Source organism: Chlorocebus sabaeus, chromosome 20 (genome assembly GCF_047675955.1).
Source record: "Chlorocebus sabaeus isolate Y175 chromosome 20, mChlSab1.0.hap1, whole genome shotgun sequence".
Lineage (NCBI taxonomy): Eukaryota > Metazoa > Chordata > Mammalia > Primates > Cercopithecidae > Chlorocebus > Chlorocebus sabaeus.
This window is the reverse complement of record NC_132923.1, coordinates 97,649,769-97,675,474: the sequence shown is the minus strand read 5'-3', so window position 1 is coordinate 97,675,474 and position 25,706 is coordinate 97,649,769. Positions and strand designations below refer to the sequence as shown.

Sequence of the window (25,706 nt, the reverse complement as noted above, 5' to 3'; positions counted from 1 at the left end):
GCTCACTGCAGTCTCCACTTCCTGGGTTCAAGTGGTTCTCCTGCCTCAGCCTCCCCAGTAGCTGGGACTACAGGTGCATGGCACCATACCTGGCTAATTTTTGTATTTTTAGTAGAGACGGGGTTTCACCATGTTGGCCAGGCTGGTCTTAAACTCCTGACCTCAGGTGATCTGCCTGTCTCGGCCTCCCAAAGTGCTGGGATTACAGGTGTGAGCCACCACACCTGGCCCAAATCTGTATCTCTATCCCAACATTGATTCTTTAGTGTGAGGGGCCTTTCTAGACACCTTCACATGGGTTGCTCTTTAGTATTTCACATACAGAATGGTCTAAAATAAATGAATTCAAATATTTTCTTCCTTCTTGCTGTTGTTTTATAAGTACTACTATGATCTTAGTAACCTAAGAGTAACACTATATGGCATTATCTTTGTTTTTTTCCCTCTAACCTCTACCTTCTCTCTGGTCAGTTGTGAAGCCCAAATATTCTTCCTCTGCAATTACTTTCACAGCCCTCTTCCTCATTTTTACTAGCTGTATTATTCTGGACAAGTATGCTTGCCACCCTAAGCTTCATTTATAAAGATTTGGGTTTTTTAAATGAGATAATATAAGTGACAGTTGAGTGAGCACCCCATCCCAAAGTCCTCATTAAAATTTTTTGGGGGGGCCGGGCTTGGGGCTGTAATCCCAGTACTTTGGGAGGCCAAGGTGGGTGGATCACCTGAGGTCAGGAGTTTGAGACCAGCCCGACCAACATGGCGAAACTCCTTCTCTTTTTTTTTTTTTTTTTTTTTTTTTTTTGAGACGGAGTCTGGCTCTGTCGCCCAGGCTGGAATGCAGTGGCCATCTCAGCTCACTGCAAGCTCCGCCTCCCGGGTTCACGCCATTCTCCTGCCTCAGCCTCCCGAGTAGCTAGGACTACAGGCGCCCACCACCTCACCCGGCTAGTTTTTTTTTGTATTTTTTAGTAGAGACGGGGTTTCACTGAGTTAGCCAGGATGGTCTCGATCTCCTGACCTTGTGATCCGCCCGTCTCGGCCTCCCAAAGTGCTGGGATTACAGGCTTGAGCCACCGCGCCCGGCCTGAAACTCCTTCTCTACTAAAAATAGAAAAATTAGCCAGGTATGGTGGTGTGTGCCTGTAATCCCAGCTACATGGGAAGCTGAGGCAGCAGAATCGCTTGAACTTGAGAGGCAGAGGTTGCAATGAACAAGATTGCGCCACTGCATTCCAGCCTGGCGACAGAGTGAGACTCTGCCTCAAGTAAATAAATAAATAAAATAAAATAAAAAGTTTTTTTTTGCTGGGCACGGTGGCTCATGCTGTAAGCGCAGTTGGGAGGCCTAGGCGGGTGCATCGCTTAAGCTTAGACAACATGGTAAAACCCCATCTCTACTAAAAATACAAAAATTAGCTGGGCATAGTGGTGCACGTCTGTCATCCCAGCTACTTGGGAGGCTGAGGCAGGAGAATCACTTAAACCCGGGAGGTGGAGGTTGCAGTGAACCAAGATCATGTCACTGCACCCCAGCCTGGGCAGCAAAATGAGACCCTGTCTGGAAAAAAAAAAAAAAAAATTAACAAAAAAAAAATATTTTAGAGACAGGATCTCACTCTGTCGCCAGGCTAGCGTGCATTAACACAATTACAGCTCATTGTAACCTTGAACTTCTGGGCTAAACGATTTTCTCAACTCAACCTCCCAAGTAGCTAGGACTACAGATGCACATGCCTGGCCAATTTTTTAACTTTTTGTAGAGACGAGTATCTTGCAATGTTGCTCTGGCTAGTCTTGAACTCCTGGCCTCAAGGGATACCCCTGCCTCAGTTTCTCACAGTATTGGAATTACAGGCATGAGCCATTGAGCCCAGCCAGAATTTGCTGCTTTAGAGCCCTGCCTTTGGCTCTTTTCTTAGAAATATTTGTCTTTGCCATCTCTGTATATCTGAAATCCTCATGAGTAAATGTGATTCCCTCCACAAAGCCTTCTCTGATACCTCCTGCCTTCCTTCTTCCCACCCTTCTGTCAGGTCTTTTCTAACCTGCAAAGCCCCATGATTTTGTCATCACCATGGTTTTGGTAACCATTAGTCTAAAAAAGAGGATTAATACACTGTCTTTTGGAAAGTCTACAAGCAGGAAAGGGCTTACAGGGGTCATAGAGTTCCTGCAGAGCGTGTGGAACGTTTTCTCACGGGTTCACGAGTACATGAGAGCTCAAATAACATCAAAATCTTTAGTATCCCACTTAAAGCAAACTTCATGTCATGCTGTGTTGCTTTATGAACCACTCTGTAGCCATGTTTATAATAATAAAAGTACCAAAGGATGGCAGTGACTGATGCCCAACAGGTACAGACTAACACTGTGGAGTTTCTACTTGCTACTAAATAATGCTTGTAAAATCTAAAGATCCTAAGATTAAAGGCATTGTGTAGATTTAAAATGAGCAAGATCTAACCAGTCCTCTGTATCCTCTTCCAGTCAGAATTAGTCTTCCAGGAGAGAGCACCCATCAAGGTGGGTGAAAAGGCATCATAGAATCTAGGGAAGTGTGAATCTGGGGTCTCCAGACTGTCCCAGAGGGCTGGCATTTTAGGTCTGAAGCAGACAAGGGCAGCATGCCAGGTCCAAAACTTGGAAAGGGAGCTATGTTAGGGTGTGAGAAGACTCCACCCGGCTGTCTTTCATTAGGAAGACTGCGGGAAGGAGCTGGAAGGGCCAGGGTTTTTCTTTCTTCTAAGTTCACTGAAGGAAAATCTAACACCAAATTCTGTACTTGGGAATTTCAAAATGAGTAGATAATTCTTTGAACTCTGTAATCAACTAACTGGAAACTCATTTGAAATTTGGCTTCAGTGCATATATTTGTGGTTACAGGAGTGGGGGAAATATCTGAAGAAGGTCTCTGGAGCTCCCTGTATTTCTCTTTTAAAAAGTTTATACATAGCATGTGAAATGAACAGATGCTTTTTTTTTTTTTTTTTTTTGGTAGCTATCAGGGCAACAGAGGTGAAAAGCCGTATCAGGTATTTATTTCAGTCACTGAGATGGCTATTGGCAGAGTTCCACATACCTAAACTAAGGAGAAACTCATGAACAGATAAAAATTAAGACATGGAGGAGACCTTGTGCTTCCTCTCTTGATTTATTTCTACACACATTGATGATTTTTTAAAAAGAGCAAAGCACTCAGAGAGCATTCTTTGGCTTTGCGTTTTGGGGTTTTTTTGGAGGTGGGGTGGGAGGATTAAATTACTATATGTAATTTCTCTTTAGGGTGTATTTAAATTTCTTTTCCTAAAACCCTAATTAGAGAGAGTGTGACTACAGATAATAAGTAATTCGAATCTGAATTTCATAGTTGTAGAAATGCTCCATTTATTTATTTATGTGGATCACTGATGAGAGTGGTAAGAATATTGGTAGATAGATGTGGGAAGGAATTATTTAAGAATAGGCTGGATTGGTTGGTACCTGACTTGGTGAGGAAACAGTAAAGGAATTTCTGCTCATGAAGTTTGTGATTCCACATGAAGATAATTCTTTATGGCTGGGCACAGTGGCTCATGCCTGTAATCCCAGCACTTTGGGAGGCTGAGGTGAGTGGATCACCGAGGTCAGGTCACCAGCCTGGCCAACAAGGGGTGAAACCCCATCTCTACTAAAAATACAAAAAATTAGCTGGGTGCAGTGGCGTGCGCCTATAATCCCAGCTACTCGGGAGGCTGAGGCAGGAGAATCACTTGAACCCAGAAGGCAAAGGTTGCAGTAAGCCAAGATTGCGCCATTGCACTCCAGTCTAGGCGACACAGTGAGACAGAGTCTCACTCAAAAAAAAAAAAAAAAAAAAAAAAATTCTTTATAATAGAATAACCACCGATCTTTCATCCAGAGCCAGAATTCCTGAGATTCTTCCAACCAGAGGGGACCTGGCATGCTAAACAGTCTGTTATGATATCTGAACACTTAAGTGAATGTATTTGGCCAGGGAGATTTGCTAGTAAAATTGATCTTTCCCTCCCTGAGTTTTTCCAGTTGTGCTGAATAATTAAAGGAAAATTAAAACCTGGATTCCCTAAACTGTTAAGTATCAGATCTGTAAGCTATCAGTCCTTAGGATTATGGTGTATCAGAGTTAGAAATGACTTTAAAATTCGTCTGAACAAACTGCAGAAGATTTGTGAATCTGTTTTCCCAAATCTCTGCCAAATGAGTGCTTGAATTTCTGCTCAGACACCTCCAGGATAAGGAAAGTCATGAGTTTAGGGGACACCCTATTCTTTGAATAGCCGTGAGAAGCTCTTTGTTGGTTTTAAATCTTAGATCTTAGTGTGCCAGCTTAAGGAGACATCCAAAGCAAGTTTCCTTCCTCCCACGTCTCAGCCCTTCAGATACTTCATGCTAATTACATCTCCTAGAACTTTCTCTAGGTCAAACATTATTGGTTCTTGTACTGTTTGTTCTTCATAGGACAGGGTTTCTAGTGTCTTGGCAGTATAGGACCGAGAGGACACAGGATTCTGGGGCAGTACCTTTAAAAGTTTTAGAACTAAAAAATATTAAAACTAGAAAGGGTGTCAAGACACAACCTAGTCTGCCTCCCCACCCCTTTCAGTTTACGGATGGGCAGAGTCTTTTGGATTTGAGTGAGTAAAATTGATCAGCAGCCTTTGTTGCAGTGAGAAATGAAGCGTAAAGCATTTTACCAGAGAAAGGTCTTTTAGTTGCCTAATTCCCATTACAGGCTTCAGCTCACTTCTCATTTTTGCCAAAGACCAGTCTGATTCTCTAAGTAAGCCTAAGGCTCAGCTCAAGGTTTTAGTGCCAGATCTCCATACACCAGGTGTTGGTTTCACTTACTGTTTGTGTAAAGGGTAGAAATAACTTTTCCATAAGTTTTGCCATATATATTGACAACATGGTCCGACAGGGATTCCGAATTTTAATAGATTTTTTTTTCCTTCATAAAATCAGAGGATGGCCATCAAAAGAGAACAGAGTATTGGACCCCTTCAGAGACGCAGCTGCTTCTGGTGGACAGTTTCCTGGGTTGCCCTTTGTACTTTCTTTGTTTAACAATCACCAGGTGACCAGGTGGCTTTTCTAAAAGCCAAAGGCCGTGGACGACGGGAGTGTGAGCTACTTTTCTCTAGTATTTTCTATTTGAGATTTGAAATACCCATGCTTTTCATCTGGTCCAAGGAGGCTCAGGTTTCCTTGGCTGTGCGCAGCTATAAAGGAGCCAGGTGTTTGGTCGTAGGGCTCAGCTGTTGGCATCCCCACCTCCCCCCAACACCCCATTTTCCTCCTCATTGATACCACTCAGGTCTGTGAGCAGAGAAATCCTGGTGGGAGAATTGATCAGGACTTGATATACTTGAGAAGGGGGAGAGGGAAGGTAGAATGTGCCTAGAGTTATCCAATAACTTGGTCTCTGAGTGTGACCGAATTCCTTTGGGGAACCGGGAAAGTGCCGGGTTTAAGGCTGGAGTGTTCTTCGGTCCGGCAAGGGGCGCGCCAAAGGTGACATTGGAAGGAGCAGGGACAGCCTTTGGCGGCAGAGCTGGAGCCGAGAGCGATGCAGGCAGCCCACCCCAGCCGGCGCGACCTGCCGGCACACGGGAACTCGAGTGGCCCTCGCCGGAGCCGGCTAGCTGGGGGAGCGGGGGCTCCCCTTCTGGATTCGTTCGCCTTAGGGCTGGGCTTGGAGCCGGGCCGGTTGGAGCGAGACGGGGACGGGAGGGGCCGGGCCAACGGGAGGAGGGCGGGGCTTTCCTTTGTCAGGGGATTTGCGCCGCGCAGCCGAGACGCGCGCGGGTTCCGTTCCTCTCCTTGCGCCCTCTCCGGGGGCGGGGCGTTCCCCTCTGGCCCCTGGGCGCGGTGGGCGTGAACGGCTGGCGCCCCGGGTCCCTTGCTCCGAATCCTGCAGAAGCCCCTCCTTCGGCGCCTCCGCTTCCAATCCTCTTCCCCGCTCCCTCCTCTTTCGGGGTCGCTCCTCTCCCCGGCCCCGCCCCCGCTGGGCCCTGCCCCCGCCCGCGCCCTCCTCCCTGGGCTCTCCGTGTTGCGCGCTCCCCGGCTTCCAGGGGGCTGCCCGGGCGGGGCGGCGCAGCGCGGCGGCGCGGGGAAGGGGGAGGAGAGCCGCCCGCCAGCCGAGCACTTCCAGCGAGCGAGCTAGCTAGCTAGCGGGCCGCGCGGCGCGGGGGAGGAGGGCTCGCCCCCCGCCCGGCCCGAGCGGAGCCTTTTGTTCCCAGCCAGAAGTTTGCATGCCGGGACCGTGACAGCTGCGGGCGGGGAGGACGGCGGGGCCGCGGGGCCGGCGGCGTGGTGGAGAATAGAGGCGGCTGCTTGTCATGCAGCCCACGGCGTGGCGGCTGCGGGCCGGGGACTGGCGGCGGCGGGGGAGGCGGTGCCCACAGCACTCGGGACTCAGCTGCCGGAGGGACAAACTAACTTCCTGAGCGCGGAACCTGAGGCCGGCGCGGCCGGGAGCCACCTGCAACCTGCGGTGAGGCGACCCTGGCCCTCGGGGCGCGCGGCATGGCGCGGGGAAGCGGGCCTTACTAAGCGGGCCCCTCCGACAGACCCGCGGCCGCTGCTGCCGCCCGCCCTCCCGCCCGCCTTTCCGAGGGCCTGGCGCGGGGCTCGGCTGGCCTTGTTTTGCAGCCACAGCGCAGGGTTGGCCTGGGAGCCACAACAATGCCATGATGTTTTGGAGACAGGAAGCCCCAAGCTGGCCCCGAATGAAGGACTTCCTGTGTTTAAAGTTGCAGGAATATCCGCCGACCATCCCAGTTCAAATGCAAACACCCCAGCTAGGGAGGACGAATGGCTAATTCAGACCAGCTGGACTCTCCAGGGCTGGAACTGAGGATAAAATGAAAGGAATTCTTAGGAGCTTGGGCCATACTTGAAGACTAGAGAAGCTGTGCCATTGTTATTAAAGGATACAATCGGCATAAATTTGCTGCTCCCAACTCTGCTTCGTTGAGAAGTGAGTGGAACTAGATATCGAAAAAAAACTTGTCAATATGAGATGATTTTTGTTGACTGAATTTGAAAGAGCAGTGCTCTTTAAAAAAAAAAAATTAAACCGTAAGCCATACAAGGAATTATTTTAAATTATATCGTCTCTCTGTCAACTATGAGGCTGCTAGTCTGTGAGGAAAAAGCTGTTTGTCTTAGAGCTTCTCCCAGAATGGTTTCAAAACGGGACTTCCAGGCCTTTCTGGAGGGCAGATGCAGTTGGTGGTTTGGGGTATGAACAACTAAAAGGGTTTATAACTTATGTAGAATGCATTTGGGGGGAACCTGTGAAAAATACTTTAGAAAGATTGATGGTTCATCTTGATTGAGAAAGGATGGGTAAGCCGCTCAGCAGACCAGACTGTTTAAGGCGGAACCCCACCTGCCTGGGGAAAGGAGAGGAGGAGGATGGCTACATAGAGGACTGCTATGTTCCACAACGGTCTATATATGATACAATGAGGATAAATGAGCAAATTGACCAGGGGTCAAAGCTTAACCAGACTTCAAAAAGCACCATGGAAAAGATGGAAGGAAGTACTATATCCAGCAATGGTACATTAGGAGCAGCATCTAATGTTTTTGAATCTAGAGCACCAGAAGGTAAGAAGCTGGATGAGAGGATAATATTTGATGCACTAAAGCTAAGCAGTGATGTGCAGAAATCAGCACCTGTGCCACCCAGAAGGCGGCCAAATGCAGAACGCAAAGACAATGTTAACAGGAGATCGTGGAAGTCCTTCATGCCACCCAACTTCCCAGAATTTGCAGAGAGGATAGAAGCCTCTCTCAGTGAGGTGTCAGAAGCTGGTGCTTCAAATCCTTCCTTGCAAGAGAAGAAGGAGTCCAGTTCTGCATTAACAGAAAGTTCTGGTCATTTGGACCACAGGGAACCTCAGTCAGAGTCAGTAACTCTGGAACATGTGTCCAAATCCCTAGGTATTCCAGAGGTGCAAGATGTAAAAAACTTAAGTGGAGACTGCCAGGACTTTAGATTTCAGCAGCACAGTGCAAACCCTCCCCATGAATTCCAGCCTCTAGAATCAGAAGCTGCAGCAACAAGTGGTAACACAGATGTAATGCAGGAATCCAGATTCTCAAGTGCAACCTGGCCGAGGGCCACAAAAAGTTTAGCTAAGGGAGGCTTCAGTGAGAAGCAGCACCCCCTTGGGGACACAGCCTGCACTGTGGAAATGCCACCTCTCTCCCCTTGCCTGAGTGAAGAGCTGTTAGATCCAGAATTGCATGTTCTCATAACCCCCAGCCTGAGAGAGAAAACAGAGTCTGAGCTAAAGTTTGAGGAGGATGAGCGATGGATCATGATGGAGGCTGAGGGAGAGTGGGAGGAAGATAAACTGTCAGAGAGGGAAAAGACTTTTCTGATGGCAGATGAGAAGAACAGCCTGGCAGATATTTTTGAAGAAAGAGAGCAAGAGAAAACAGCAGTGGTGGAGGATGGATCCGATTGCTTAGCTGCTGTCTTGAGGACTTTTGGCCACCTATCTCTTGGTCAGATTTGTTGCCCTGATGACCCACAGCCAGCCAAGGACCAGTTGGCTACTGTTCCCAAGGATATACCCCTGGATTGTGATTGTGTTCTTACAGGTGAGGATATTCTTGGTGAGGTGGCAAACAAAACTGCTCAGGGGCTAGAGGGTCTTGTTTCAGATTCAGCCTGTACTGTGGGTCCTGTTGATGCAGAACAGCTCTCTGACACAGACTCAGTGCAGATGTTTCTTGAACTTGAAAAGGAGTGTTTATGTGAAGAAGGAGTAACTCCTGTAGTTGAGCTACAGAATCAAACCTCTTCTGAAGGGCTGGCTGCATCCCAGGATGCAGAAAATTTACTTGTAATTAGTCGTTTTCCAGGAGCTGCCTTAGAAAAGGAACAGCATTTAGGCCTTTTACATGTAAGGGCAAAAGACTATGATACTGGATTGGATTGTGGACATTTTAATACCCTGGATTCTTCTCAGGTGCCTAATGCTGTGGAACTTATTGCCCATGTTGATATCATGAGAGACACTTCCACTGTTAGCAAGGAGGAATGTGAAAAAGTGCCTTTTAGCCCCAGGACTGCAGAATTTAAGTCCACACAGCCAGCTGATCTGGATTCACTGGAAAAGCTGGACCCAGGGGGACTGCTGAACTCTGATCACAGGGTTTCTCATGAAGAAAAATTAGCAGGCTTCATTGCTTCTGTGCTGGCCAAAGACAATGGCAATTTGTCCCAGGGAGACTGCAGTCAAACTGAGGGGAATGGTGAGGAGTGCATTGAGAGGATCACCTTCAGTTTTGCTTTTAATTATGAACTAACAGATGTTACCTCAGGATCTGAAGTAGAGGTGTTATATGAATCAAATTTACTAACAGATGAAATTCATTTGGAAAATGGGAATGTAACTGTTAATCAAGAAAATAACAGTCTGACGTCGATGGGCAATGTGGTCGCTTGTGAATTGTCCGTGGAGAAAGTTTGTGATGAGGATGGTGAGTCAAAAGAGCTGGATTATCAAGCCGTGCTTTTGGAGGATCGAGCCCCAGCACGTTTCCACGGAAACTTCCCAGAGCAGGTCTTCCAGGATCTCCAGAGGAAGTCCCCAGAGTCAGAGGTTTTGAGTCTGCACCTGCTGGTTGGAGAAATGAGACTTAATCCAGATGGAGTGGAAACTGTGAATAATACAGAGCCTGAGCTGAATGTGGCATCATCAGAGGGAGGGGAGATGGAAAGGAGAGATTCGGATTCATTCCTAAATATTCTTCCAGAGAAACAAGTTACTGAGGCTGGTACTACTGAAGCAGTTTTAGAGGAATGGAGACCCATCCTCCAGAGGCCTTCCCGGACGGCTGCAGTGCCCACTGGCGAAGATGCCCTAGATGCTGCACTGCCCAGCCCAGAGGAGCATATCTCAATTGCTGCAGTGCCTGCCCCAGAGGGAACTGATGGAGCTGCTGCTATAGTGCTCTTCCCACATGAGGACATCCTAGTTGCTTCAATAGTCTCCTTAGAGGAGGAGGATGTCATAGCTGCTGCAGTATCAGCCCCAGAGAGGGCTACTGTCCCAGCTATTACAGTGTCTGTCCCTGAAGGGACTGCTGCAGTTACTGTGGTGTCTTCCCCAGAGGAGACTGCTCCAGCTGTTGCAGTGGCCATCACACAGGAGAGTATGTCAGCTGTTGCAGGGTTCTCCCCAGAGTGGACTGTTCTAGCTGTTGCAGTACCCATTGCAGAGGAGGATGGTACACCAGAAGGGCCTGTCACCTCAGCTGCCACAGTGCATGCTCCTGAGGAGCCTGATATTGCAGCTGTTAAAGTGTCCACTCCAGAGGAGCCCGCCTCCCCAGCTGCTGCAGTGCCCACCCCAGAGGAGCCCGCCTCCCCAGCTGCTGCAGTGCCCACCCCAGAGGAGCCCACCTCCCCAGCTGCTGCAGTGCCCACCCCAGAGAAGCCCGCCTCCCCAGCTGCTGCAGTGCCCACCCCAGAGGAGCCCGCCTCCCCAGCTGCTGCAGTGCCCACCCCAGAGGAGCCCGCCTCCCCAGCTGCTGCAGTGCCCACCCCAGAGGAGCCCACCTCCCCAGCTGCTGCAGTGCCCACCCCAGAGGAGCCCGCCTCCCCAGCTGCTGCGGTGCCCACCCCAGAGGAATCTGCCTCCTTTGCAGCTGTGGTGGCCACCCCGGAGGAACCCACTTCCCTGGCAGCTTCAGTGCCCACCCTTGCAGCTATGGTGACCACCCTAGAGGAACTCACTTTCCCGGCAGCTTCAGTGCCCAACCCAGAGGAGCCCGCCTCCCCAGCAGCTGCAGTGCCCACCCTAGAGGAACCCACCTCCTCAGCAGCTGCAGTGCCCACCCCTGAGGAGCCTGCCTCCCCAGTAGCTGCAGTGTCCAACCTAGAGGAGTCCGCCTTCCAAGCAACTGCAGTGCCCGCCCCCCAGGAGCCTGCCTCCCCAGCAGCTGCAGTGTCCAGCCTAGAGGAGCCCACCCCAGAGGTGCCTGCCATCCCTGCTGCTTCAGTGCCCACCCCAGAGGTGCCTGCCATCCCAGCTGCTGCAGTGCCTCCTATGGAGGAAGTTTTCCCCATTGGTGTGCCCTTCCTGGGAGTTTCTGCCCACACTGACTCAGTGCCTATTTCAGAAGAAGGAACTCCTGTTCTAGAGGAGGCTTCCTCCACTGGAATATGGATCAAGGAGGACCTTGATTCCCTAGTGTTTGACATAAAAGAGGTGACCAGCACAGTGCTACGTGTGAAAGTGCCTCTGGCTGCAACCACTGGAATAAATTCAGATGAGGTAATTGTTGCCCATTTTGATTCTGGGAAGGGTTTAGAGTAAAGTGAAATTTTCTGGGCTGACCTGGTGTTGATGAGAAATGGTGCAGATGGTTCTTTCTTTTGTTCTTTTTGGGTCTCATGGGCTTATAGTTTTTAGTCTTTCTGTTGAGTTTATGGGGAAAATATACTTTAATTTTGTCTGGTGAAAAACTTTATAATTTCATGCTTCATTTTTTATTCAGATAAACCAATCCCAAGGAAAACAGGGATATAAACAGTTGTTGATTTACATTTTTAAAAAGATGATTAGCAGGAAAGAGTGATTCTGCTTTTGAATTATACAGTGAGCATGTTCTTTCCTAAACCAAGAGATAGTTTGTTGATTGGTGGTGTCAACATTTAGGTAGAGGCCAGAGTGTGAGCTTTGGAATGAGACCTGGGGTGCTTCTTAACCACTCTGGGAAAATTAGCTATTCTTGAGTCTCCTGTTTCTTCATTTGTTAAGGCAGAACTCTGTGAGGATAAAATGAGGTACATTTAATGTACTAAGCATATAAGATTACCAATCACTGGCCATATCCTTCCCGTTCTTTTCAAATAAGTATGTTGGTTAGTTGAAAGAATTTACCAAAGCAGACTGGGGAGAAGCAGTAAAGCTAAATGATTAAGAACTTTTAAATGCAAATGTGTGTTTCTGAAAACCAGAGCTAGGCATAATGTTTATGAAAAATAGAGGTATTTTAGTCATCTTTGTCAAACTGCCTTTGTGTCCTTAAGCAAGTCACTTTCTTTTCCAGGACCTCTTGTTTCTTAATCTATAAAACAAGAAAATTGGGCCAAATGTCCTCTTGGGTCTCTCTTGGCTCAAAGATTCTTAATGTTAGAGAACCGAATGTGTTAGGAAACAGTTGGAAATGATGTTCCACATCCTTGAGCACTCCTAGTCCAAGGAATTTGAGATCAGCAGCTTTCCACAGTTAACTGCCCAGATTTCATTTGGTCAGTGGTTAAGAGTGAAGGAGTTAGAGGTTTAATCTGAACACAGATATGACTGAGTGAGAAGATTGTTTTGATTTTACTGCAGCCCTAGGACTCAAAATAGTGCCTTCTTCATAGTAGGCATTTGCTGTTGACTGGCTGACTGAATGCATGAATATCAATTTCCTAGATTATGGATGGGTACTACAAGAAAGATGGGTTTTCTCATTCACCTCATTGCAGAGCCTTTCAGGGCAGCCTTAAGTCAGGTAGAGCTCCTGTTAAACATGCAGGTCCTGACAACAAAATCATTTTGATTGCATGCCATAAACTCTTTGATTAAGAGGATTGATTAAGATCATCTGGCCTTGCTGAGTGGAGGTGATTTTACCTTGAGCTTTACCAGTTGTTTTGTCATGTAGCATTCCATCAAATTAGGATGCATCATCTTTGAGACTGATGGATTTTTGACCCATTTTTCCAAGTTGTATTGAATTTGGAATTAACACTGAGATCCCAATAGCCTGTCCAAAGTGAAGACAATAGGTCAACAACAGAGTAAATTTCTTGCACTGACATTCTTGATAATACAGAATATTTCACCAGGCACAGTGGCTCACACTTATAATTCCAACATTTGGGAAGCCAAGGCAAGAGGATTGCTTGAGGCCACGAGTTGGAGAACAGCCTAGGCAACATAGTAAGACCGCATCTCTAAGAAAATAAAAATTAAAAAAAACCCAGAATATCTCTGGTGTAAAGCTTATATAGCAGTAATCATGAAATACAAGGATTAAATTTATAGTGAGGCAATCAAATCCACATAAAGGGGGAAAAAATCATAGAAATCCTGTATCATTCTCTAGGATCCTTGTTTCCTCATCTGCAAAATGAGTAGATGGCTACATAATCTCTATCCTTCCAGCTACAGTAAGTAATCCTTTTATGAAATATTGACTGATGTAAATGACAGGAGAAGGAAATGGTAGCCCAGCTGCAAAGTTGCCCATCTTTGAAATGTGGTTACTTTGTGGAATATCTGGAAGTGAGCAAATGCGTTTGTCTGTGTACAGGAAAGGAAAGATCTGAGCCTCAGCCAGGGCTGTTAACCAACAAGAATGTAGACAGGCTATTTTGAAAATATTGAAACAAAACAAATCATTATAGAGTTAGCATTAGTATACAGGTTTGCTAAATTGGTGAAATATTATTTTAAAAGGTTTTTCCAAGATGAGAGATTATGAATTTTTTATTTCTTCCATTCCCTTAAGAGGATTCCAAGAGGCAACTAAAACTGCCATTTTTATATATAAACACTTAGAACTCGACAAGTGATTTAGAATGAACTGAGGTCCTCTATGTCTGTACAAGTGCAGACATGTATACATGGTTAAAATAGATATAAACTTTATATTTGCCAATAACAACAGAGTTTGGTAGAAGCAAAATGCCAAAAACTTGTTTGCTTTTTCTGTAGTGGGATCTGAGCCCTACTGAGACCAATCTCTGGTTATATAAACTCCCTACTTATTTATAGACTTCTCCAGTCTTAATCCAAGTCACTGGTTCAAAGGAAGAAAAAAACCTTTTGTATAAAATAAGAGTTCTATAAGATTAAAATTTGCCAACAGAGTCTTTTTAAGCAAAAATTGGGGAGCATCACAATTCCAGTTCAGTGTTTGAATGCTCTGCTGGTCAGCAGAATCTTCATTGGTTTTTTTTGCATTCCCTAACACCTTTTCCATACAAGGATTCATTTGTTCACCAAATAAAAATTATTATTTATTTATTATTATTTTTTAAAGACAGAGTCTCACTCTGTTGCCCAGGCTGGAGTACAGTGACACAATCTTGGCTCACTGCAACCTCTGCCTCCCGGGTTCAAGCAATTCTCCTGCCTCAGCCTCCCAAATAGTTGGGATTACAGGCACGTGCCGCCACCACACAGCCAATTTTTTTTTTTTTTTTTTTTTTTTTTTTTTTTGTATTTTTAGTAGAGACAGGGTTTCACCATGTTGGCCAGGCTGGTCACGAACTCCTGACCTCAGGAGATCCGCCTGCCTCGGCATCCCAAAGTGCTGGGATTACAGGCATAAGTCACCACGCCTGGCCTGAATACATATTATGAGTACCTACTCTGTGCCAGGTACTAGGCTTCTACAGTAAATAGAATTGGCATGGTCCTTGCCCTTGTGGAACTTATGCTGAGTGGGGGAGGCAGATATTAAGAAAACCACACATAAATAAATACATAGTTAGAAATTTTGGCAAATTCTTTGAATAAAAAGATGTCAATGGATTTGAAGACAATAGGGTGGATTGAAGATATATTTTGGAGGTGAAATCAACAAGATCTGATTGTGACTTCTGTGTTGGGGTGAGGGAGTTATCAAGGGTGACTTTTAGGTTCTGGTTTGTACAGTGGAGTGGATGGTGTAAATTATTGATTTAAGGAAGAGCAAATTTTGGGGTAAGGGAAAGTGGGAGATACTGTTTTATTTTTGAACTGTTAGGCTTGGGATGCCTGTGGTTCATTTTTTGCATGGATATATTAAGAAAGCAGTTGGATGTATAGGTTTGAAACTCAGAGAGATCAATTGAGAGTCATAAGCATTTATTGTGGTTAGTATTTAAACCCATAGAAATTTATGGAATTGCCTAGGAAGAGTATAGAAAGAGAAGAGACTCCAGGACTGACATCGTCCCCTCACTCCCACCCCAAAAGACTTCAACATTTAGAGATCTAGAAGAGGAGAAAGAGAACAAAGGACAACAGAAAAGAATCAGTCAGGGTAAAACTGGAAAAATGCAATAACAAGGCTGGATGCCGTGGCTCATGCCTGTATTCCCAGCACTTTGGGAGGCTGAGGCAGGCAGATCTCTTGAGGTCAGGCGTTCAAGACCAGCCTGGCCAACATGGTGAAACCCTGTCTCTACCAAAAAAACACAAAATTAGCTGGGTGTGGTGGCGCGTGCCTGTAATCCCAGCTACTTGCAAGGCTGAGGTGGGAGAATCACTTGAACCCGGGAGGCAGAGATTGCAGTGAGCCTAGATTGTGTCACTGCACTCCAGCCTGGGCAACAGTGTGAGACCATGTCTCAAAAAAAAAGAAAAAAAATGCAGTAACAAAGACAAAAGTGTTTTAAGGAGTTCTTTGGGAAATTTTCCATTTTGTATCCTAGTTGCATCTTAAAACCTTGCAGCAGTGTTTATTAGTGTACTTCTTTGGAAAATGTCTGCCAGTGCTGCTTAGTTAATAACATGGCACAGTCCTGTTTCACTAACAGTGTTTGAAATACCAAGGAGTAGGAATTTTAGTGTATCTAAAAGCACTGGTTTTGCAAAACAGCTTTATTTGGGAGTTGAGAGAAGGAAGCAGGTGTTTTCAGATGTACGTTCTTTAACGTTCTGTTCACTTATATTCAAAATAAATAGATAATATTTAGAGGTGCTTTCATATCTTTTTCAACGTATGAGAAATGATACAAATACCCATTATCCCTGTCAATCCATAGAGTGAAGGTGAGAAATGAAGGAACAGCTAATGCTTCTATAGGAAATGTCTGTAAACAAAGTAAATCCAAAATTTTAAAGTAGCAGTAGCTCTTATTATAGGTTGAACATCCAAAATGCAAAATGCTCCTGTCTGAAACTTTCTGAATGTTGGCATGATGCTCAAAAGAAATGCTCATTGGAACATTTCAGATTTCAGATTTCCAGATTTGGGATGCTCAACCAGTAAGTATTTAATGCACATATTCCAAAATTTGAATAAATCTGAAATCAGAAACACTTCTGATCCCAAGCATTTTGGATAAGGGATATTCAACTTGCGTATGAAAGAGATTATTGAACTATTTAAATATAATTTTACTTTTCTTTCTTTCTTTCTTTGAGATGGAGTTTCTCTCTTGTTGCCCAGGCTGGAGTGCAGGAGCATGATCTTGGCTCACTGAAACCTCCTCCTCCTGGGTTCAAGTAATTCTTGTGCCTCAGCCTCCCAAGTAGCTGGGACTACAGGCGTACACCACCATGCCTAGCAAATTTGTGTGTGTGTGTGTGTGTGTGTGTGTGTGTGTGTGTGTGTGTATTTTTAGTAGAGATGAGGTTTTGCCATGTTGCCCAGGCTCCTGACATCTGGCAATCTGCCCGCCTTGGCCTCCCAAAGTGCCAGGATTACAGGTGTGAGCCACTGTGCCTAACCTATTTTACTTTTCTGTATCATTTATAGTGCTATCCAGTAGGACTTGCTGCCAAGATGGAGATGTTCTCTGTCGATGGTCCAGTTGAGTAACTAGACTTTGACCATGTGAAATGTGGCTAGTGGGTCTGAGGAACTGGATTTTAAATTTAATTTAAATGTCAGTATGTATCTGCTGGCTGTCATGTTGGAAAGCACGGAAAGAATTTAAATGTCAGTTGTAGAGTGAGATAGGATTTGGTTATTGAATAAAAGGGGGCCCTGTAATGTGGACTTGACATCTTCCCTCCATACTTTGGCTTTCTGCCTTCTTTGCCTTTTCTTTCCTTCACCTGCACCACCATCATTTTATTGTACCGAAAGCAACTTTAAACTTGGGATGTTTTTCCTGTCTCTAATCTGATTTTTCTTCAGCAGAAACATCTTTAATGCTACAAAATGGAATTATAGCAGTTGTTTTTTCTGGGAACCATGTTGTTGGAGAAATAGTCATTTTAACTGAACTGCTTTGTAATGTTGCCTAAGAAAATATGGTATAATCAAATTATAGTAAAAAATGAAGTACACTCATAATTACTTTTATAACCTTCCTTTTTCAGTGTTCCCTGGGGCTTTCCCTCTCTGGTAATCTTAGCCAGCCATAGACCATTCTTTCTAGAATCAGTTTCCTAATGCTAGTGTGGTCTGTGGTCTCATATTGACCAAATTTGGTCTTACTCAAACTTATCATTTTCTTTTATATTATTTTCGTCCTTTTCTGTCATCCTCTGGCCTTAATTGACTCACCTGGCTCATGGAAGAAAAAGGAAGGGAAATAAATCCAGGCTAGTGAAATATGGCTGGTTCTATCCCTCTGATAACTGAGAGAAACCCAATTTTTTTTTTTTTTTTTTTTTTTAATTTTTTTTGAGACGGAGTCTCACTCTGTCGCCCAGGCTGGAGTGCAATGGCACGATCTCTGCTCACTGGAACCTCCGCCTCCTGGGTTTAGGCAGTTCTCCTGTCTCAGCCTCCTGAGTAGCTGGGATTACAGACGTGTGCCACCACGTCCAGCTAATTTTTGTATTTTTACTAGAGATAGGGTTTCACCATGTTAGTCAGGCTGGTCTCAAACTCCTGACCTCGTGATCTGCCTGCCTCAGCTTCCCAAAGTGCTGGGATTACAGGTGTGAGCCACCGCACCCGGCTGAGAAACCTGATCAAACCTGATCTTAGGGACAAATATTTTTTTTCATTATTTTCCTTTATACTTTTTTTTTTTTTTTTTTTTTTTTTTTTTTTGGTGAGATGGAGTCTCGCTCTGTTGCCCAGGCTGGAGTGCAGTGGTGCTATCTCAGCTCACTGCAAGCTCCGCCTCCCGGGTTCACGCCATTCTCCTGCCTCAGCCTTCTGAGTATCTGGGACTACAGGCGCCTGCCACCATGCCTGGCTAAGTTTTTGTATTTTTAGTAGAGATGGGGTTGCAGCGTGTTAGCCAGGATGGTCTCAATCTCCTGACCTCGTGATCTGCCCGCCTCAGCCTCCCAAAGAGCTGGGATTATAGGCGTGAGCCACTGCACCCGGCCCCTTCATACTCTTAATGTGGCAGAAGTACCATTCTCTTCTGACCCTTTTCGTTTCCTTTTAGACATGTCTAAATCATAATGGAGCTTAACTGTAGTAGAGCAAAGTATACACATTGCTTGTTATATTCACATTGTTTTAAAATTCTGTTGTACCATGGTAAACATGGATAATACAGTATCATTTTTGAGCAGTTTTTTAAATGTAAATCTGTATCTTATTCAGAGTGTGTGTCTGAAGTTATTAAGGACATTTCCCAACGTTACTGGCCCATTTCCCTTTGTAATTAGAGGAATTCTGTTTCAAGATTATTGCTGTGTGTGGTCTGTGGCTCTTGATCAGAATGAAGTTAAATGGCCACAGGGGGATTAAGCTATGAGGTTGGCGTTTTTCACACTGTTAATATGTTTTGACTAATTGAGTTATTAGTCCTAGTCAGAGAGGAGCATTTCTTATTAGTGGTCAGTTAAGGCTATTCCCCAAGGGATATTTCATCGTAAATACTAGTCATTTGGTATCATTCTTCCCTTTTAGGAAGATTCCCTTTCCCTTTTAGGAAGTGCAATACATTGCACTTACTTGTACAGCATTTTGAGGTTGATGCTTTTCTATTCTCCATGGCTTGTTGCAAGCAACAGGCCGGGCGCAGTGGCTCACACCTGTAATCCCAGCACTTTGGGAGGCCACAGGGGGTGGATCACAAAGTCAGGAGATCGAGACCATCCTGGCTAACACGGTGAAACCCCATCTCCACTAAAAATACAAAAAAATTAGCTGGGCATGGTGGCGGGCGCCTGGAGTCCCAGCTACTTGTAAGACTGAGGCAGGAGAATGGCATGAACCCGGGAGGTGGAGCTTGCAGCGAGCTGAGATCACACCACTGCACTCCAGCCTGGGTGAGTGAGACAGAGTGAGACTCTGTCTCCAAAAAAAAAAAAAATTAAGCAACAGATTTTTTTTAAAAAAAGAACAAAGGAAAGAGTCATTGGGTTAAAGACCTAAGTAGTGTCATAACTCTCTGGAATTACATGTCCATAGGAGAATGTATTGAAATACAAAACCACGTGTTTTCTTGATGCTTCACATGCAAATGCTCGTTCTTTCTTTTTATTCCTGGTTGTCTTTTATTAAGTCATAAATGCCCCAAGAATAACCAGTCTCTGTGTGGTATAGAGAGTCTAATAGCCTTTGTATTAAATCTTTTTTGGCTTGCAATTATCTAGATGTTTCAGAAAGAACAAGTGGATCCTCTTCAGATGAAATTGCAGCAGGTGAATGGACTTGGCCAGGGATTAATTCAGAGTGCAGGAAAAGACTGTGATGTGCAGGGTTTAGAACATGACATGGAAGAGATCAATGCTCGATGGAATACATTGAATAAAAAGGTGAGTGACAATGGGGTAACAAGTGTACTGGAAACAAAAGGCATAGAAAAGAGACATCTGAATCTAAGGTTTCCCGAAACCTGAATGGAAATAAAAATTTAGCAGTTGCAATCTATAATTACTAAAAGAGGTCAGTAGTAATTTGAAAACTACTTTCTCCTTTCTCATAATGAACCTACATGTTCATGATACAGGTCGCACAAAGAATTGCACAGCTACAGGAGGCCTTGTTGCATTGTGGGAAGTTTCAAGATGCCTTGGAGCCATTGCTCAGCTGGTTGGCAGATACGGAGGAGCTCATAGCCAATCAGAAACCTCCATCTGCTGAGTATAAAGTGGTAAAAGCACAGATCCAAGAACAGAAGGTAAGTGAGAGTGTTGGGACAGTGAACTGTAACAGCCATAGGGAGTGGTAGACAACATATTTGCTTGTAGTTTAAGAAGCAATTCAGAGTTTTAGTAGAGTCCTAACCTACTTTGTGTCGTCCTGAAAAGTGGAAATTGATTTTTCATTATCTTACTTAAATCTACTGGTTTACTGTGGCATATATTAGACTGAATAATTTTGCCTGTTCATGTATCCTATTTCAGTGTTCATCCACAATTTTATGTTAAGAGGTTTTTGGTGTTTTCAGGGTCCGCAATATTCTAGATAGTGTTGTATATCATGTACAAAGTTTTATCTATATTTTTTGTTGGTTTAATTTCTATTTTAGTGCAGTTTTTTCTTTTTAAAAACAATTTATCCCAAAGGAAATTTTATTTTTTTTTCTCAGCTTTATTGGTGTATAGTTGACAAATAAAAATTGTGTGTGTTTATAATTTACAATGTGATGGTTTGAGATATATATGTGAGATATATATTGTGAAATGTTTACCATAGTCAAGATAATTAACATATTAATCATCTCAAATGTTAACCATTTTTTAGGGCACTTTTCTCTTGGTTCAAAGGAAGTTCCCGTTAGTCACATAATGGCAATCACTGCTCCATTTAAAAATTTAAGTGTGTGTGAAAAGTGTGTGAGTGGTGAGAACTGTGCTATATCTCCTGTTTTTGCCTCAAGGATGAAAGAAACTTCTTTTACTCAATGAAGCTTAGGATTTGGCCGGTTGGTTTCTTTTGTTTTTTGTTTTTCTTCCTAGTTCAGATTTCAAAATGATCCTGTGTTACAACTTTTCATTCTCTTTATAATAGTTGCTCCAGCGGCTCCTAGATGATCGAAAGGCCACAGTAGACATGCTTCAAGCAGAAGGAGGCAGAATAGCCCAGTCAGCAGAGCTGGCTGATAGAGAGAAAATCACCGGGCAGCTGAAGAGTCTTGAAAGTAGATGGACTGAACTACTCAGTAAGGCAGCAGCCAGGTAAGACCGAAGGAATTTTGAGGAGTGGGTCAGAGGTTTGTTTCTTCTTCGACTTACTATCACTAAAGTGCTCTTTAAGTTCTTGGATGATTCATACAGATTTTTGGAAAGTGTTTAATGGCTTTTATTTGAACTGGGATAAGATTTTAGAGATGATGCTCATAACCAGAATTACACTTAGGAAATGGTCTCCTGCATCTTCATAAATTTCCAAGAACTGGAAAACTCATTGCTCTGTGTGGTTGTTCTGCTGTAGTATAATCATAGTTCCAAATGACAGACACAGACTCCTACAGTCCAGCCAAGTTATTTTCTGAGTTTTTGAAACAGATTCCCCCCACCTTATGTTTATAAATAATGCTTTTGATACTTGGAATTGAAATGTGTCATATTTCTTTTCTATTAGCTTATACTAATATTAGATTTTTTTGCCTTTAGAAGCTAGTCTGTGGTTTTGTTAAATATCTGGGAATTCGAGAGATGCATGAACTTACCTCAATATATGGTCAAAAAGACAGGCAACAAATCTTCCTCCTCCTCCAAGGAAACATTCCCTTTCTCTTTCCATAGCTATAAGTCATGCTGTCACTTGAGCTTAATAAGTCACATAGATGTCTTTACTTTTATACAGTCCCCAATTTTAAAATTAAATACCAACTAATGAGAAATCAATAAGAGAGTTGATCATTTGTTATTGTACCATTTACGTTTCCTAGGTAGCCTATGGCAGTCTTCAAATAATTCCCTCTTCAGTCTTTTTATGTCCACCTGCCCATGACTTGCTTATTCCTTACCTGAGTTGCAAAGTATGGCTTGCCCATGTTAGTGGAAGAAACAAAATGGAAAGAATTTGACTTACTTGTATTTCCAGATTTGTACTGCTTATTTTCTTTTCTCTCTGTGCATTTCCAGTAATGGTACCATTAGCTTTCCAATTTCCTAGGCTTAAAAACTCGACTCCATTTTTACTTTTTTTTTTAAATTTCTCCTTTATGCCCACATCTATCAGCATGCTAAATTCTGTCTATTTTACTTTACAGTGTCTTTCCTGTCCATCTGTTTCTCTGATTCCCACTCTCCCCTCAGTTCATGACTTAGGAGCTCTCACTAGTTGTATTGAGATAGCTGCTTCACTAATCACTCTACCACTTACCCTCGGGCCTTCACCTTCCCATCCCCCAGCTGCAGGTGAACCTTTCTGAAATGAGCCTTTAATCATATCTTTTCAGGCTCAGAGACATTTAATTGACTCCCTGTTAAAATAAAACCTTTAGATTACGAGGCTAACACACTGCCTGCTCTACTAAGAAGGTGCTTAAAATAAAATCTGAACTCTAACCCACCATTCAGAGCCCTCTATTTGACCCTAACCTACCTTAGTTTCTACTATTCTTCTCACTCCTTGTATTGTAGCTGAAGTAAACTATATTCTGTTCTTTAATATCTTCTGACAGTGTCCTAACCCTGTGTCTTATTTTATGGTGTTATAATACATCTTTCATGAAGTGCTTTTGTCCATCTCTCTTCTGTAAAACTTTCCTTTATTCCCCAAGCATGGAATAACTTTTCCTGCCTCTTCACTGCCATAACTCTTTATCTGTACCTTGTATTATGATCATTATTTTAGGTACTTACCTTCCTGGTCCATAAATTCCTTGAAGGCATGGTTTATCTTATACATATTTTTATGACTCTTTCCTTTTACTTGTTTCCATCCTCCTAGCCTAATATAGTTTCTGGGCCAATCTTTTAAACAGAAACAAATACCAAGAGTAGATATTTGATGCTTCTAAATTATTTTTAGCTCTTCTCCCTAAAAATACCTTAAATCGTATTATAATACATTCTTCAAATTTTCAGATTCCAAAGTCAAATGAGTAAGAAAGATATAAAAATTACAGGCAATTTTTTAAAAATTAAATTCTAGTTTATAATAATTTTTAATATTGTATGTTTTAGTTACATTGCTTGAAGATATATTTTGAAGGCTGGCATAAACAAACTAGGAAAGAAAGTTTTAGACTTAGATTGCCACTTAAAAAATATTTTTCTTCATATTCAAACATAATTGAATTTCCAGTAATCAAAATGCCAAATTTTTTAATTTAAACCACTTTTTTTTTTTTTTTTTTTTTTTTTTTTTGAGATGGAGTCTCGCTCTGTCGCCCAGGCTGGAGTGTAGTGGCGCGATCTCAGCTCACTGCAAGGTCCACCTCCCGGGTTCACGCCATTCTCCTGCCTCAGCCTCCCGAGTAGCTGGGACTACAGGCGCCTGCCACCTCCCCGGCTAGTTTTTTGTATTTTTTTTAGTAGAGACGGGGTTTCACCGTGTTAGCCAGGATGGTCTTGATCTCCTGACCTCGTGATCCACGCGTCTTGGCCTCCCAAAGTGCTGGGATTACAGGCTTGAGCCACCGTGCCCGGCCTTTTTTTTTTTTCCCCCAAGATGGAGTTTCGCTCTGTCGCCCAGGCTGGAGTGTAGTGGCGCAATCTCAGCTCACTGCAAGGTCCACCTCCCGGGTTCACACCATTCTCCTGCCTCAGCCTCCTGAGTAGCTGGGACTACAGGTGCCCACCACTACACCCGGCTAATTTTTTATATTTTTAGTAGAGACGGGGTTTCACCGTGTTAGCCAGGATGGTCTCGATCTCTTGACCTCATAATCCGCCTGCCTCAGCCTCCCAAAGTGCTGGCATTACAGGGGTGAGCCACCATACCCAGCTAAACCACTTTTGTTAAAATAACTTTGTCAGGGCATAACTAGCATAGGGCCTGGCATAAATTAGGTCTTCAGTAAAGGTTTGCTGAACTTAAGTGCATCATATGCTCCCAGGCCTCTTCAGATGCCATATCTTTTAGTCTGTTTTTAGTAATTCAAAGACAACATTATGACCTTTCATTATTCATCTGTGTGCTAATACAGTTCTGTGGTTGTTTTCTTGTCTGTTCTTTGTCAGGCTGTCTCCAATATCCAGACTTCCTCCTGCCTTTGTAATTTGCTGCTTTTATTTTATAGAATAAAACAAACCACAGGTACTTTGAAAAGAACATCTCTTAGCACCTCTATGGTCTCAGTGACAATCATGTATCCAAAGAAAAGCCAAGCTTAGTATGGATGTTATATTAAATAAGATTCCAAGTGAGATGTAAAGTCTATAGTTTTTTTGGTTTTTTGCAGGGGGAGGGGTGCTTTTTGTGTTGGCAAATCCAGCCAGCATGAGGTTTTTTGTTTGTTTCTTTTTTGTTTTTTTGCCTTAAATCTGGGTTCTAAGTTATGTTCTGGGGCTTGAAATTACCAGAAGCCTGACTGGATTTTGGGAAGTTGGGGAGGGAGTTCTAGTTCATAGGTGATATACAGTCTTTACTCTTCAGATATCTTCACTCACAAATGAAGGTAGTAGTGACAGAGAGAATGAAAACAGACACCTTTTTGCCTCCTTTAAACTTTGTTTTGGTCACATGTTCAAGTGATATATATGCTACATTCTGTTTTGATTTGGGTCAATATGGTATAAGGAGAACATTAGAAGATTTGATTCTGCTGTTGCTACTCACCAGGTGATTGGACAAATCTTTCTTTAAGTCTTCTGAATCAACTTTCTCTTTTATAATAGGGAGATAATTATTCTGTCCACCTTACAAGGTTATGACAGAATGAGAATAAGGTTAATGGTGTGAAATCCTTTAAAACATCAAAATGCTACGTAATGTGTGTTCTGTTTACTATTGGTATTTAAACTGTCCCTGGAAAAGACTGTTCTTTTACTGAGTATAGTACTATTACCAGTCTTAATGTGACTTTTTTCCTGAGCAGCTTGTTCTATATATTCGTGTAGGCAAAAACAGCTGGAAGACATCCTGGTTCTGGCCAAACAGTTCCATGAGACAGCTGAGCCTATTTCGGACTTCTTATCTGTCACAGAGAAAAAGCTTGCTAACTCAGAACCTGTTGGCACTCAGACTGCCAAAATACAGCAGCAGATCATTCGGCACAAGGTAGGGAATGGTTACAGTGAATGAAAACAGAAAACTGGAATTAGAAATCCTAGAAATGAGTAAACTGCCTGCAGCATTCTAGAGGATGTGTGTTTTGTGGGTTTAACTTAAAATATGATCAGATTATTAATTGGAAAAGTCACATTCTTGAAATACAAATAGAAATTGATAAGCTACCATTGGAATAAACAGCTTTTGTTCCCAATTTTTGTATTATTTTTGCCCTTCAGTCGGTGAATTTTTTAATTGTTTAATTTGTTGTATCATTTGTTAATTCATTTTGTGTTTACTTTTCATTTATTTTGTTTCTGTTATTCATTTTTTCCATCTGGATTTCCAGGCTCTGGAAGAAGACATAGAAAACCATGCAACAGATGTGCACCAGGCAGTCAAAATTGGGCAGTCCCTCTCCTCCCTGACATCTCCTGCAGAACAGGGTGTGCTGTCAGAAAAGATAGACTCATTGCAGGCCCGATACAGTGAAATTCAAGACCGCTGTTGTCGGAAGGCAGCCCTGCTTGAACAAGCTCTGTCTAATGCTAGGCTGTTTGGGGAGGATGAGGTGGAGGTGCTCAACTGGCTGGCTGAGGTTGAGGACAAGCTCAGTTCAGTATTTGTAAAGGATTTCAAACAGGATGTCCTGCACAAACAGCATGCTGACCACCTGGTATTCATGTTTCCATTTTTATTGGTTATGTTATTTTGTTATTTTGATTCTTGTTTCTCTTCATTTATTTATTTTTTTTCTTCATTACACACACTTCAACTTTATTTTATACACAAGTACATAGTTTGTGGACTTGTTGACTGCTAATCTGTTTTTGGATAAGTCCATGGAAATACTTATATTTAACAAGTTGAATCAGTAATTCTAGAAGATAGTACATGGTGTAGTCAGTCAGGGGCCATCTGAA

The 25,706-nt window shown here is 43.4% G+C and overlaps 1 protein-coding gene across 18 annotated transcripts in view; it reads left to right on the top strand.

Annotated features, from left to right (window-relative positions):
• Window positions 1-25,706, top strand: part of MACF1 (microtubule actin crosslinking factor 1) — a 404,957-nt gene that overhangs the window by 319,224 nt on the left and 60,027 nt on the right. For 17 of the 18 annotated variants that reach the window (XM_073007458.1, XM_073007449.1, XM_073007456.1 and 14 more), the window contains 5 exons: window positions 19,269-19,430; window positions 19,625-19,795; window positions 20,629-20,795; window positions 24,633-24,792; window positions 25,133-25,459. In XM_073007458.1, coding sequence (XP_072863559.1) covers window positions 19,269-19,430; window positions 19,625-19,795; window positions 20,629-20,795; window positions 24,633-24,792; window positions 25,133-25,459 — 987 coding nt within the window. Of the gene's footprint in view, window positions 1-6,441; window positions 11,322-19,268; window positions 19,431-19,624; window positions 19,796-20,628; window positions 20,796-24,632; window positions 24,793-25,132; window positions 25,460-25,706 lie in introns of those variants that run through there. The other variant, XM_073007461.1, reaches the window with a different exon arrangement.